Source organism: Elephas maximus, chromosome 8 (assembly GCF_024166365.1).
Source record: "Elephas maximus indicus isolate mEleMax1 chromosome 8, mEleMax1 primary haplotype, whole genome shotgun sequence".
Lineage (NCBI taxonomy): Eukaryota > Metazoa > Chordata > Mammalia > Proboscidea > Elephantidae > Elephas > Elephas maximus.
In genome coordinates, this window is record NC_064826.1 from 15,841,583 (window position 1) to 15,856,073 (window position 14,491).

The window sequence follows — 14,491 nt, forward strand, 5'->3', positions numbered from 1 at the left end:
GTAATGTCTTCTCTTGGATTTTAAGTTCTTTGAAGGAAGAAACCATGGTTCTTGCATCTGCATACCCACTTCTTGATTAGCAGAGGACCGTAATAAAAATACCAACGACAATAAAGTAGCCCTAATCCCAAAGCACTTACCATACAGCAGGCATTGTGCTAATGCCATACTATTTCCTTTATAAAATCTGAGTTAGGAATTATTGTTTCCATTTTTAAGATGAAGAAACTGAGGGCTAGTAAAGCAAATTAACTGACTTAAGATCACAGAGCCAGCTGGTACAGCCATTCGAATCCAGGTCTTTCTGATTTCACGTAAACTCTTAATCACCAAGCTCCCAATATAGCATGTGCTCAAAAACCTTAAGAATGACCGAAGACTGCTAAAAATAACTTCTAGTGTAAAAACAGACTGTGGCAATAGTAACAACCCCCAACTATGGTGATATTCCTCAGCAAACAAGAAAATGATGTATGAATGACAGTGCCTCTGAATCGCCAAGCCCAGGGCTTGGCTGTGTCATACCTGACTTCCAGATGTAAGACCAGCAGGCAGCGGTCGGCCATGTCCTGGAAAGACTTGGCCAGCTCGCTCAGTGTCTGCATGATCTGCTCCGACACAGGCGGGAGATCCATGTTCACGTGGCTCTCTCGACCAGGAGACAGCACTGAGAGAGGGGAGAGGACAAGACCAGTCATCTCATTAGCTGCCTACAGACTTTTAAAGTGACATATTATTTTGTTGCATATCCTGTTGTTTTTATCAATTTGGCTAATGCTAGTGTTGGCAGCATTCGAAGCCCAATACATGACAAACTATTTCTATGCCTGATTAAACATAGAAGCCCAGCTGATTGTCTTAAAGCAATTCACAGAACAACAGAAACAGAACCTTAGGGTTGGAAGGGACCTTGACAGCCATCTGGGCCAGCCACTTCACCATGCTTGTGTACACATTTAGGTGGTTGTCCATTTCTGGTGGCATGTATATGCAAATGTTTGTGAAAGAAAACTGAGTATCTTTTGAGGCAGCTTGTTTCATCTCTGAAAGGTTTGACTATCTTACATCAAGCCAGTATCTGTCTTTCAATAACTCCTAATCAGTGACCCTGATTCTCCCTAACTCTCCTACAAAGTAAAGTTAATCACTGGTGTATGTGTTAGCACTTCAAGTATTGAAGATGTCTATTCTGGCTTCCTGGAAGCCTTCCCTTCTCCAGGCTAAATACCCCTAATTCTTCGACCATTCTTCAAGTGACTTGACTGAATCATTTCACGATTCTTATAACTTACTGACAAAAACATTCCAGTATTCCTGTATCTTTCCTGGAATGTGGGAGTCAGGACCAGATATCCTAAACACAACAGAGTGGTCTACCTGTGTGGGGAGGGTCATCACCTTCCTGTTCCAGACGTGTACTGCTTGCACTGAAGCCTAGCATCTTCTATGGGGTGGAAGTGGCCGTGCGTTGCATTCTACTCTCAAGACCCATCTCAGATATGACTTTCCCCTTGAATTATCTTTCCCCTATCACTAGACCCATTGGTTCTGTAGACATGGAATAGGTAATGGAGGCGCGGGAGTGGGAGAGGCAGTATTACCCAAGCAGATTTTCTGTTATTCCCAGCGCCAGGGAGAGGCGATCCTGCGCTTTATTTTCTGTAGGAGAACTAAACGTTGTGGTAGGATTTTATCTCTCATGTACATGTTACCAATGCCTCCTGCCCTCCCCCATGTCTGTTACATGGCACTTACATTGGCCCTTTACTTAATAAGTGACAAGTATGAGCTATAAATATTCCTATTTTACAAAATATAGACACAAAAAGTTTCATAAAAATCTTGTCATAATATAAATTTCTTACAGAATATGCTGTTTAGAGGAATGCAGAGGTGAGCTATCTTTAGTGTGAAGAGTTTAGTTCTTATATTGAAAAGTTTAGTTTATCTGCTATATAACTTTAGATTTCTGTATATCCGCATTGTTTATCTTTAAGTCATACTTTATCCCACATCAGGGGGTCATATCTGTAAAAGAATGGTAATATTGCTGCCCAGGTCTATTCTTAGAAAGCAGTAAACCCTCTTAGACTGTACTACCATAGTCTGATGAAATCTTAAGTTTTATCTCTTATAATTTAATATTGTTAAGTGCTGTTGAGTCGGTTCTGACTCACAGTGACCCTATGTACAACAGAATGAAACACTGCCTGGTCCTGCGCCATCCTCACAATCATTGCTATCTTTGAGTCCACTATTGCAGCCACTGTGTCTATCCATCTCATTAAGGGTCTTCCTCTTTTTCAAAACCCTGTACTTTACCAAGCATGATGTCCTTCTCCAGGGACTGGTCCCTCCTGATAACATGTCCAACGTACGTGAGACGAAGTCTCGCCATCCTCACTTCCAAGGAGCATTCTGGCTGCATTTCTTCCAAGACAAATCTTCTTGTTCTTCTGGCGGTCCGTGGTATATTCAATATTCTTTTCCAACACCATGATTCAAAGGCATCAAACTCTTCTTCAGTCTTCCTTATTCATTGTCCAGCTTTTGCATGCATATGAGGCTACTGAAAATCTCGTGCCTTAGGTCTGGCATATCGTAGTCCTCAAAGTGACATTTTGTTTCCTTTTTTTTTTTTTTTAACACTTTAGAGAGGTTTTTTGCAACAGATTTGCCCAATGTAATACATCGTTTGATTACCTTGACTGCTGCTTCCATGGGCGTTGACCGTGGATTCAAGTAAAATGAAATCCTTAGCAACTTCAGTCTTTTCTCCATTTATCATGTTGCTTACTCGCCCAGTTGTGAGGATTTTTGCTTTCTTTAGGTTAAGGTGTAATCCATACTGAAGGCTGTAGTCTCTGGTCTTCACCAGTAAGTTCTTTAAGTCCTCTTTGCTTTCAGAAAGCTAGGTCGTGTCATCCTCCAATCCTGATGCCACGTTCTTCTTTATTTAGTCTGGCTTCTTTGATTATTTGCTGAGCATACAGGATGAATAAGAATGGTGAAAGGATACAACCCTGACACACACCTTTCCTGACTTCAAATCACACAGTATGCCCTTGTTCTGTTCAAATGACTGCCTCTTGATTTATGTATAGGTTTTGCATGAGCACACTTAAGTGTTCTGAAATTCACATTGTTCCCCATGTTACCCATAATTTGTTATGATCCACACAGTTGAAAAGTCTTTCCTTGTTAACAAAGTTTGAGTAATAAGAATCTTGAAAATGTTAGCAGAATGATACAACCATTTTGGAAGATGATATGGCACTTCCTTAGAAAGCTAGAAATAGAAATACCATATGATACAGCAATCCCTCTCCTATGAATATATCCTAGAGAAATAAAAGCTGTCACATGAATAACATAGCACACCCATGTTCACTGCAGCATTGTTCACAATAGCAAAAAGATGGAAACAACCTAGATGCCCATCAACAGATGAACAGATAAAGAAACTATGGTACATACATACAATGGAGTACTATGCAAAGGTAAAGAACAATGATGAATCTGCAAGCATCTCACAACATGGATGAATCTGGAGGGCAACATATTGAGTGAACTAAGTCAATCACGAAAGGACAAGTATTGTATGCGACCACTACTATAAAAACTCATGAAAAGGTTTACACACAAAAAGAAACAATCTTTGATAGTTATGAGGGAGGGTAGAGGAGGAGAGGGGAAAACACTAAATAGACAATAGATAAGTGGTAATTTGATGAAGGGTAAGGTAGTACACAATACTGGGGAGCTGTCCAAGGCAAGGTCATGGAAGCTCCATACACATATCCAAACTCCATGAGGGACTGAATTACTGGGCTGAGAGCTGTGGGGACCATAGTCTCAGGGAACATCTAGCTCAACTGGCATAACATAGCTTATAAAGAAAATGTTCTACATTTCACTTTGGTGAGAAGCGACTGGGGTCTTAAAAGCTTGTAAGCGGCCATCTAAGATATTCCACTGTTCTCACCCGGTCTGGAGCAAGGGAGAATGAAGAAAACCAAAGACACAAGGGAAAGATTAGTCCAAAGGAATAACGGACCACAACTACCACAGCCTCCACCAGACTGAGTCCAGCACAACTAGATGGTGCTTGGTTACCACCACTGACTGCTCTTACAGGGATCACAGTAGAGGGTCCTGGACAGAAGTGGAGAAAAATGTAGAACAAAATTTAAACTCACACACAAAAAAAAACCAGACTTACTGGCCTGACAGAGACTGGAGAAACCCCAAGAGTATGGCCCCTGGACACCCTTTTAGCTTAGTACTGAAGTCACTCCTGGGGTTTAACCTTCAGCCAAAGGTTAGACAGGCGCATAAAACAAAAATAAGACTAAAGGGGCACACCAGCCAAGGGGCAAGACTAGAAGGCGGGAGGGACAGGAAAGCTGATAATAGGGAACCCAAGGTTGAGAAGGGGAGAGTGTTGACATGTCACAGGGTTGGTAACCAACGTCAGAAAACAATGTTTACTAATTGTTTAACGCGAAGCTAGTTTGTTCTATAAACCTTCATCTAAATTAAACAAACAAAAAAAAAGGAGTCTCGAAAATGTCAGAAGAGCCTTCTATGTTTAATTCTAACTTCCTAAACTCTCTACAACAGAAATGGAATTGTTGCCATAACTCTGGTCAATTTCGAAATAAACTGACCTCTACTAGAGAAGTTCATTGCTTCTGTCTTTCAACCTTCATCCAGTGCTTGGGAAGTCTATGCCTGCCTCTGCTTTGAAATGAAATGAAATTGACTTTTTCCCTTTAACAAAATTCCCATGAATCAGAATCCCTAGACAGGGATGTCTTCAGGTTTTAGGCTCTGAACCCTTCTGTATGCCTTCCCTGTTTCATGGTTGCAGCAACTGACCATTGCCAAATTACAAATTAAAAGAAAAAATACGAGTAAGTTAAAAGCAAGATTAGCCGCCGACTTAAAATTTGCAAAGTAAAAGTAGCTTAGAATAGGAGCACACCATACATGTCATTTGACTGTAATCTATAGCAAAACCATAACATTTTATTAAAGAAACATGAGAAATTACACCCAGAGTGCTACTGAAAGGCTGGCTTGTGAATTCCTGAGGGCTCACTGAAATTTGCAAGGTTTTCTTAACTAGAAGGAACATATACAGCAAGGAAATGCTCAGTATGGCAAAGAAAGACAACCCTAAGTAGTTAACTAGCTCTTAAATGTCAAATGGAAATCTACAAAAAAGCAATGCTGACAGAATCTGTTTGCGAGATTAAAGTCAAAATATGAGGGTCCTGGGCGTGTAGGTGCACACACACATATACACACACACACACACGTGTACACAGTCTTTTAGAGGCTACATTGTATATCTCAGGGATTGCTTTCGTATCAGCAGAGCCAATGTGTACTGATAGTCTTTAAAAATACTAGGAAGTGGTCACTTAGGTACTCTAAGTTGTTTTTGTAATCCTGAGGATGTAATGAGAGTATTCATGGTATCTTGTTCTTCTTATGACCACTTCATAAAAGCAGACATCTTTGAGGCTCCTAGCCATCTGTGGCAATGTAACTGGTTTCCTGTATTAAATGGATTGGTCTATATGAGGACGCTGGGGCAGACATTACTTGTTGGGTGAACCAACAGATATTTTCAATTCCCTTCTCCCTTGCTGGCTCCACTATAGACTCTGGAAAGCTAAATGTTTGCATTACCAGCCTTGTTTGTAGCCAGAGGTGGTCATGCATCACAGTGCGGAAAATGACCTCCTAAGTAGTCTTCTGTGGCTTCTGGAGAGACTTTTGCCTTTTCCTGATGAAAGGAGAGAGCTAATGCTGGTACCAACCTTTTTCTCCTCCTTTTCCTGATTTGACTGTGGTATCCAAACTGCAATAGTCGTCTTGATACTGAGAGGGAAAGACTGAGAACCAGAGAGGTGCTCGTCTAGATACTGTTGAACCATTGACCAACACCAGCAACTGCTAGCCTTCAGATTTCTTGTTATATTAGGAAAATGAACACCTATTTGTTTATGCCACTGTCAATTTTTTTTTAAGAAATAACTTGGTGCCAAATTAAATCCTAATGTTTTCAGCCTCTGAAATTTTAAATTCTAATATGATACTCTCAGATCAAAACTTTTTCTTCCGTCAGCTCTTGCAAACCCTTGTTTCCGTTATGCCACCTATTCAACTTTAACTCTGTAATTCCTTCATTATCTCTAGAGCACTAGGCATGGATTGCATGGTTGATACTCTGAACTACTCTTACCAGAAACCTCAACCCCCTTGAATCCCGTTCTTTCACTACAACCCCATAACCCATTGCTGTCGAGTGGATTCCAACTCATAACAACCCTACAGGACAGGGTAGAACTGCCCCATAGGGTTTCCAACGCTGTAATCTTTACAGATGCAGACTGCCACATCTTCCTCCTCAAGGGTGGCTGGTGGGTTCGAACACTACCTTTTGGTTAGCAGTGGAGTGCTTAACCGCTGTGCCACCAGGGCTCCTTCACTATACCCACTGCCATTGAGTCGATTCTGACTCATAGCAACCTTATAGGCCAGAATAGAACTACCGCATAAGGTTTCCAAGGCTGTAATCTTTACGAAAGCAGGCTGCCACATCTTTCTCCCAAGCGGCTGGTGGGTTTGAACTGCCAACCTTTTGCTTAGCAGCCGAGCACTTAACCACTGCACCATCAGGGCTCCTTCCTTTTACTATAACTGTCCTAAATAATTTAACCTAGTCCTGGGTCAATTCTATGCCTTATATTCTTTGACGGAAAAACAAAGCTAAAAACAGTGTAGATTGTTGCCACTAAGTGTTCCTGGATTTTAACATTAAAAAAAAAGCCTTTAACGCCACTTGCCAATCAAATTCCACTACGGCTTGGTTAGCCGTTAAGCTCCTTTCCCTTTCTCAGCAACTTTTCCAAGATCATGTTGCTCTCCTCAGACTCTTTGGCCTATCTACTCCCCATTGTCAATGCTTGCTTTCTCCACAGTCTTGCCTTCCAGTAACTCTTCAATGGGCCATAGTCTGTTTTCCACTTTCACCTTTTTATTAATAGCCTAACCAAATCCACTGGATGCTTTTCAGTCTGCATCTCAGAAAGGCTCACTGCTGCATTTGACATCACTGACCATTTCCTTGAAATTCTGCCTTCTTTTGGCTTCTATGGAAACCCTGGTGGAGCAGTGGTTAAGAGCTACGGCTGCTAACCAAAAGGTCAGCAGTTTAAATCTACCAGGCACTCCTTGGAAACCCTATGGGGCAGTTCTCCTCTGTCCTATTGGGTCGCTATGAGTCAGAATCGACTCAACGGCAACGGGTTTGGTTTGGTTTTTGGTTTTGGCTTTTATGGCATCAGAGCCCTCTGGCTGTCCTTTTACCTCTCTGAACTTCCCTTCAGTTTCCTTCACTGGATCCTGTCCTTTAGTCCACCCATAAATGGTGGTGTTCCTGGCATTTTTTTTCTCTAGTGGTCTTCTTTACATGCCATCCTAGATGTCTCTCTGAGTGAGTGCATCCATTTTACTGGTTTTCACTATTATCTATGAGTTCATGATTCCTACACCTGTCCACAAAGCTCCAGGTTCATTTGGGCAACATTCCAAGATGTCTCTACCTGTTGACCCCATAGGCATCTCAATGCAATGTGTCCAAAACTAAACTCAAGCTCTTCCTTCAACATCTGCTCTTTATCCTGAATTCCCTTTCTATCAGGGGCACATCAATCTAGGAATCTAAGCTGCAAATGTGAGAGTAATTTTTAAATCTTTCTTCTCTTTCACTAATACCTGCCGTCTTTATTTCCTAAACATTTTTGGAATATATTTTACCTTTTCTATAACTACTGCCAAGGAGTCTTGGTCGTGCAGTGGTTGAAGCACTCAGCTAACGTAAAGTTTGGCAGTTCAAACTTACCAGCAGCTCTGCAGAAGAAAGAGGTGGCGGTTTGCTTTCGTAAAGATTATAGCTTTGGAAACCCTATGGGGCAGTTCTACTCTGTCTTACAGGGTGGTTATGAGTCGGAATCCAATAGCAACGGGTTTCTACCTGGGGCTGCTTTCTTGGTTTAGCCCTCATCTCTTCCATGGACTGCTGAAACCATTTCCTAACTGCTGTCTGTGCCTCATGTCTGGCCTCTACTGTAACTCAATCTTCCATGTTTATCTAATTAACTATGAGATAGAAAAATAGTTATTTCTTTAAAACACCAAATTGACCACGTTAGTTTCTTGTTTAAATAAGCTTCAATGTTTCCCACTGCTTATATAATCAAGACCAAGCTCCTTAGCAAGGCTTTCCACTGTTTTTGGTATCGACCCTACCCTCCAGTTTCTGTCCATCTCTAGTCACTTTCTCCTTGCCCCTCCAACTTGTCCTCTCCCAACCCTGGTCCTTTGGTCCACCACCCTTTTAATCAAATACCCTATATATAACATGCTATTTTATGATTCTATACCTTTGATGGCTCTTAATCTTTTTTCAAAACTATGCATGCTTTATCTGGCTCAGAAAGTCTTTTCTGATACCCAAGCCTTTTCTAGGTGTTTTAATTTTTATTTATTTTTTACACAGTTCTATTATAGTACTTATCACACTCCACTGATATTGTCTGTTTATCAATAAGTCTTCCTGCCAAATTATTAACTACTCTAGGGCAGGGATTATACGCAATATATCCTGCCATTTTCAAGGCCGGCAGAATAAGTATTATAGGAGCTCAATCAATACTTTTTGAATTAAACTGAACAAATCATTTAATTGACCAATATAACGTGATAAAAAGTTCACATAATAACAGACTGATATAGAGCAGGAAAGAGAAGGAGCAATTTACCATTGATAACTATAAGTTTCTCCTTAGCTTCCTGGCTATGTTCTAGGGACAGAGTGGCGATGGGGAAGTAGTTCATTATCTGGTTTCCTGGACTTCCCAGGAGCCTTGCAGATACACAGCTGAAAGCAATCTGGTCAATCCCTACAGCCCAAGCACTTTCCCTATAAATTGTTTTGCCTTTAGAAGTTTTAATTTCATGAGTAGGCGGGCCACTTTATTGCAGTTAAGATACTTGGGGTCTCTCTTTTCTATTGACAGGAAATCCCCGGGATATCAAATATCCAGCACCTTTCAAGGAAAGCCAGCATGCGAGCTGTCACGGAGAAGCAATCGGCCCAGGACATTAGGATGTCTCAAGTGGTCCCACATCCTAATATTAAGCAGACTCAAATCTGTTTAGGTCTTAAAATTCGTCAAAATTGGACTCATTCAGACCCAGAAGAGCATCTGTTTTCAAGGATGCAGCTGCCACACTTTCCGTGGCGACTTACTGTGACTTCTTTAATTGACTCATCTGAGGATGTCCTTGTACCTCTGCAATAGAATCTAAAATTGTTACAATATTAGCTTAGACTGGGATCAGCTGCCAGGAAAGTGATCAATTGAAAAGGGAAAGACGGTTATCATGGCAGGAAAAGCAAGGTTAGCCCTGAGAATTCAAACTTTTTAGGAGATAGAAAAAGACATTGAAGAATGATTCCGTGAGATTTTTTTCACTGGAAACATTTTAGAAAGATCAAATTTCGGTACAATAATTATTTCTGAATCCTATTCCTATTTGTACAGAGAAATGACAGACACCACATAATGGTCTCTGTTCGAATTTGGGATAAAATTATTTAATATTTCCACTCTTCAGTTTCCTATCTAGAAAATTGTGGTAATAGTATCTTCATAGACGCTATTGCAATGTGTTTTTAGGTCTTATAATTCTGAGATCTCTGATGTTGTTAAGGAGTCCTGGTGGTGCAGTAGTTAAGCACTTGGCTGCTAAGTGTAAGAAAGATGAGGCAGTTTGCTTCTCTGAAAATTATAACCTTGGACGCCCTATGGGGCAGTTCTACTCTGTCCTATAGGGTTGCTAGGAGTTGGAATTGACTTGACGGCAACAGGTTTTTTTTTGTTTTTTTTTTGCCACCTTTCTTAATAAAAACAGGAGTGTTGATTTGGTCTGTGACATGAACTCAGGGGGCTTACGGAGTCAGATGGGGGCTGTGACAGTAGCCCCTCCATCTAACCTTTTTCTTAGCCTCAAGTACCTGTAGGATACTATACTATCAAGCCTAGCATTGGGACAGGATTTAAAAGTATCACACACTATAGTACCACAGTTCCAAATTGGAACCTTAGCACCAGTAACTCTATCCTCAGCCTTGTTAATTTCACCCATACAAAACTATACTCCTTCCTGCTGTTGCCCAGAGGAATATAGTTTATTCTTCTACTTTTCATTACTTCTAGGATCTTGAACTAATTTCTCAACAACCCAAAGCCTCACTTTCCTCATTTATACAATTCGGAGAGTGGTCATGAGGACAGAGGAGGCAACGTGACATTCAACACTGTGCCCAGCACAAAGCTATCTTCTCTGACTCCAGCAACACTCTGCAGTTCTCCTGTGGCTGCAGTGTGTTTCACCTTCCACCATATTTGCCTATATCATCCCTATGAGTTTGTGAGATCTGTGATAACAAAAACAAGCATTTAGCTCTTCCTTACACTCAGTGGATACCCAATAATGCTTACTGAATTTAGTTGCCAAGTTAAGGCAAAATTAAGAAATTTTATATTGGTATTCTTCCACCATGCCTTTAACCTAATGCCTTACAAATAGTTCATTAGCCTGTAACATTATTCTGTCTCAGGGTAAAAGACTGAAGCTCCAGGAAGGCTATGAGTGTCTGATGCTGAGGAATTATCCCAAGCACCGAACTACATAGAAAAAAAAAAACAAACAGATTTCCATTCTGAAAAGCAAAACAAAAATAAAACCAACGCCACAATGGATACTTGTTCCTTTAGGCCACCAAGAGATATGAGGCCAATTCTGAGCCAGAAGTATATACTACACACACGGTAAGTTCCATAGAGTGGAAATCACATTCAGTTCCTCTGGAAACAGGGCTTGATGGTAACAAGCCTGAGCATGCCTCAGGTTCTTCGAGACACTAGGCTTTAGGCTGCTGCAGTGGAAACCAGCATGGCCCCGCGAATTTTACACCCCACGAGTGATGGTATAGACGTCAGTCTCTTTCAGTCCTGGGGAGAAACATTAAGATTGACTTTTTCTTTATTCCCAACAATCTTCCCTGAGGCTTGGTAAAAACCCAATCATCTCCTAGAAGGCACGTGGAGTGGCCAATTCAGCTCCGTTCCACACATGAAGGCGGAATGGGGGGAAACGCTAGTGAACATTCCTATCATCGTGCTGAAAAGCATGACTGTGGAGCTGTGTCAGATGTCCATGGACTTTGTGAGCCTTCTGTATTTCTGCAAAACCTCTCCTCAAAGAACATCTTAAAGTGTTAACAAATACTAAAACGGACATTTTAGGTGAATAAATGACACATTTATGTTTTAAGGGAATTTTAGAGATATTTATGTGTTCAAATAGAATCCTTGTAGCTTTAGCGTTTGTAAATCTTCCAAAGAGCCTTAGGGGGTGGCTTATTCACTGGGTGAATTGGAAGCATTAGGTCCATTCGCAAATAGAGAAACTGAACCAAGCAGAAATGAAGCCCGTTTTCTAACACGGCAGAGCAAGCAAGTGCCACACATAGGGACAGGACTAAAGGGGCTGAACTGAAAGTCCTGTATGGAGTCCCTCCTCAATTTCCTTTTTTCGAGTTGCCTTTTTTTCATGGGTTTTCCTTTTAGGGCAGCTGCATTATTCATAAATTTGGGCCTGAGTTGAAAAATACTCATTACCTTCTTGACAGGGAGCAGGTACAATCTCACTTTTATCTCTGTAACCCCAGTATATAATGCATTTCTGGAACCTGCAGGGAACAACCAAGTGTAGTGAAGATGTCCTTCGGAGGTAGACAGACCTGAGTTCCAATTCTGACTTTATTATATACTATTTGAGAGACCATGGTCAAGTGGCTGAAGTTATCTATAACAGACTTCCCATCTGTAACCTCCCAAGGTTATTCTAATAACGAAATGAGAAAATACACAAAGGCTTAGAATAGTGTTTGACACACAGGTACTTAACTCAGCATTAATAAGGTACAAATTGCTACTACTACCACGGCTGTTATTCAACAAAGATATGTGAAGGAATAAATAACCAAAACCCAGCATCCCTCTCCTTCATCTGCAGCCCAGTTGAGCAAGGGAATAACTAGACTGACTTTACATGTTTGGTGGCAAAACCTGATGAGCTAGAGCGACTGCAGAGCAGGGGAGGCAGAATCCTAGAAGCACTGATCTCTGAGAGCCTGTTGCTGTGCAGACAACACATAGACACTGATTCATATGGAAGACAGACGTGACTCTGTCACCACGCACACAGACTATCATGGTGAGTAGCCGCGCGGTTCGCGAGGGCTCCCTTTGAAGTACGTTGGAAGTAAGAAATACCCAGAGAATTAGCTTGCTAACACATGGTGCAGGGTTTGCAGGTATAAATCTTGCTGAGAGAACTTCGACTCAGTGAGGACAAGTGTGGCCACTCCAGCGCGTGGTAAAGACAATGGCTCTGTATCTCCCCGTTAATCTGTCTTGTGTCAGACATCCCCTAAATCGATGAGCTGGTGCTGTACACACACTGCCTTGTGAAGGTTAATAATATATACAGCCATATTTCTGTCTTTATACATTAGGAACCCATGAGTACTGTTCTCACATCCATTCCAGTCTTGCTATATAATCCCTAGAATAATAAACAGTTCAAACAGGTGTTTCCAAAATCAAGAGATTAGTAACCTGATTTTATGCCAGTTAAGGGTAATCTACATACAGAAACAATAATTTATCTGCCAATGGATTATATAATTTCAGGATATTGCCTCAAAATCTAAATAACTCCCTAAGTAAAAGGATATTAATGCTCTCATACTATGAACCTGATTCTCTTAGCCACGCGACATTTTCGTTGGGTTAACTACCTATGTGTAGGCCCAGAAAGTCATAGCAAAATTCTGACTTGGCCACTCCTAACTGAAAGACCTTGGGGAAATCGTCCGGTCTGTGACCTGAGCAGTAGCAGTTTCTGCCTCAGAGAGCTGTTGCAAAGATTCAATGAGATAAAACACAGAAAGCATTTAGATCAATGCGTGGCACCTAGTAAGTGCTCAGTATATCTAGTATTATGGATTATTATTATTTTGCCTCCTAGAGGGAAACTTTCATGACTGAGACTCCTAGACTCAGCCCCTTGTTGTTGCTGTTAGGTGCCATTGAGCCAGTTCTGACTCACATGTACAACAGAAGGAAACACTGCTTGGCCCTACACCATCCCCACAATCGTCGCTATCTTTGAGCCCACTGTTGCAGCCACTGTGTCAATCCACCTTGTTGAGGGTCTTCCTCTTTTTCACTGACTCTCTACTTTACCAAGCATGATGTCCTTCTCCAGGGACTGGTTACTGCTGATAACATGCCCAAAGTATCTGACGTGAAATCTCACCATCTTCGCTTCTAAGGAGCATTCTGGCCGTACTTCTTCCAAGACAGATTTGTTTGTTCTTCTGGCATTCCATGGTACATTGAGTACTGTCAACACCATAACTCAAAGGCATCAATTCTTCAGTTTTCCTTACTCATTGCCCAGCTTTCGCATGTATCTGAGGTGACTGGAAATATAATGGCTTGGGTCAGGCTCACCTTAGCCCTCAAAGTGACATCTTTGTTTTTTAATGCTTTAAAGAGGTCTTTTGCAGTGGATATGCCCCATGCAATAAGTCCTTTGATTTCGTGACTGCTGCTTCCATGGGTGTTGAATGTGGATCCAAGTAAAATGAAATCCTTGACAACTTCAATCTTTTCTGTTTATCGGGATGTTGCTTATTGTTTCCAGTTGTGAGGATTTTCGTTTGCTTTACGTTGAGGTGTAATCTGTACTGAATGAAGGCTGTAGTCTTTGATCTTCATCAGTAAGTGCTTCAAGTTGTCTTCACTTTCAGCAAGCAAGGTTGTGTCATCTGCATATCTCAGGTTGTTAATGAGTCCCTTATTCATCCAAAGACTGCGAAATATCTGAAAGCTGTGGGCTTAGTTGTTCACACAGCTAATGGACAGAGGAAATGATATATTAAGACACCAGCAATGTATAAAATCACGACATTTTGAGCTATGGAATCACAAACGTATGAGAACACAACAGAATCTAAGTAATGTTTAAATCAGTGAAGACAGGCAGGAGAAAAAAAGGCTTAAGGGTACTGGGTTCAGAGAAGCTACTTTCTGCAGACAGAGTTTCCAATTCAGTAATCAACGTGGCATTTCAGGCAGGCAGGGGGTCGGTGATAGCTTGATGGGAAAGCAAGGAATGACACTCAGAAGCAGTTGAGGAGGAGATAAAGCAGTAATTCTCACGTTATTTTGAGGGAAGAATGACAGGTATCTCTCTTTTCAAGGAAAGGATGTCTGTGAAGCTTGGTTCTTCAACAAAGTGAACTTAGGAGTCATCTTAGGAATGCAAGAGAATA

General features: G+C 41.2%; 1 protein-coding gene across 3 annotated transcripts in view; it reads right to left on the minus strand.

Moving 5' to 3' along the window:
* The window catches only part of EXOC4 (exocyst complex component 4), an 830,068-nt gene that overhangs the window by 75,233 nt on the left and 740,344 nt on the right, over positions 1 to 14,491 (minus strand). For 2 of the 3 annotated variants that reach the window (XM_049894654.1, XM_049894656.1), the window contains exon 15: positions 526 to 667. The exons of the other annotated variant lie outside the window; for it this stretch is intronic. In XM_049894654.1, the coding sequence (XP_049750611.1) occupies positions 526 to 667 (142 nt within the window). The remainder of the gene's footprint in view (positions 1 to 525; positions 668 to 14,491) is intronic. 3 annotated transcript variants of the gene reach the window in all.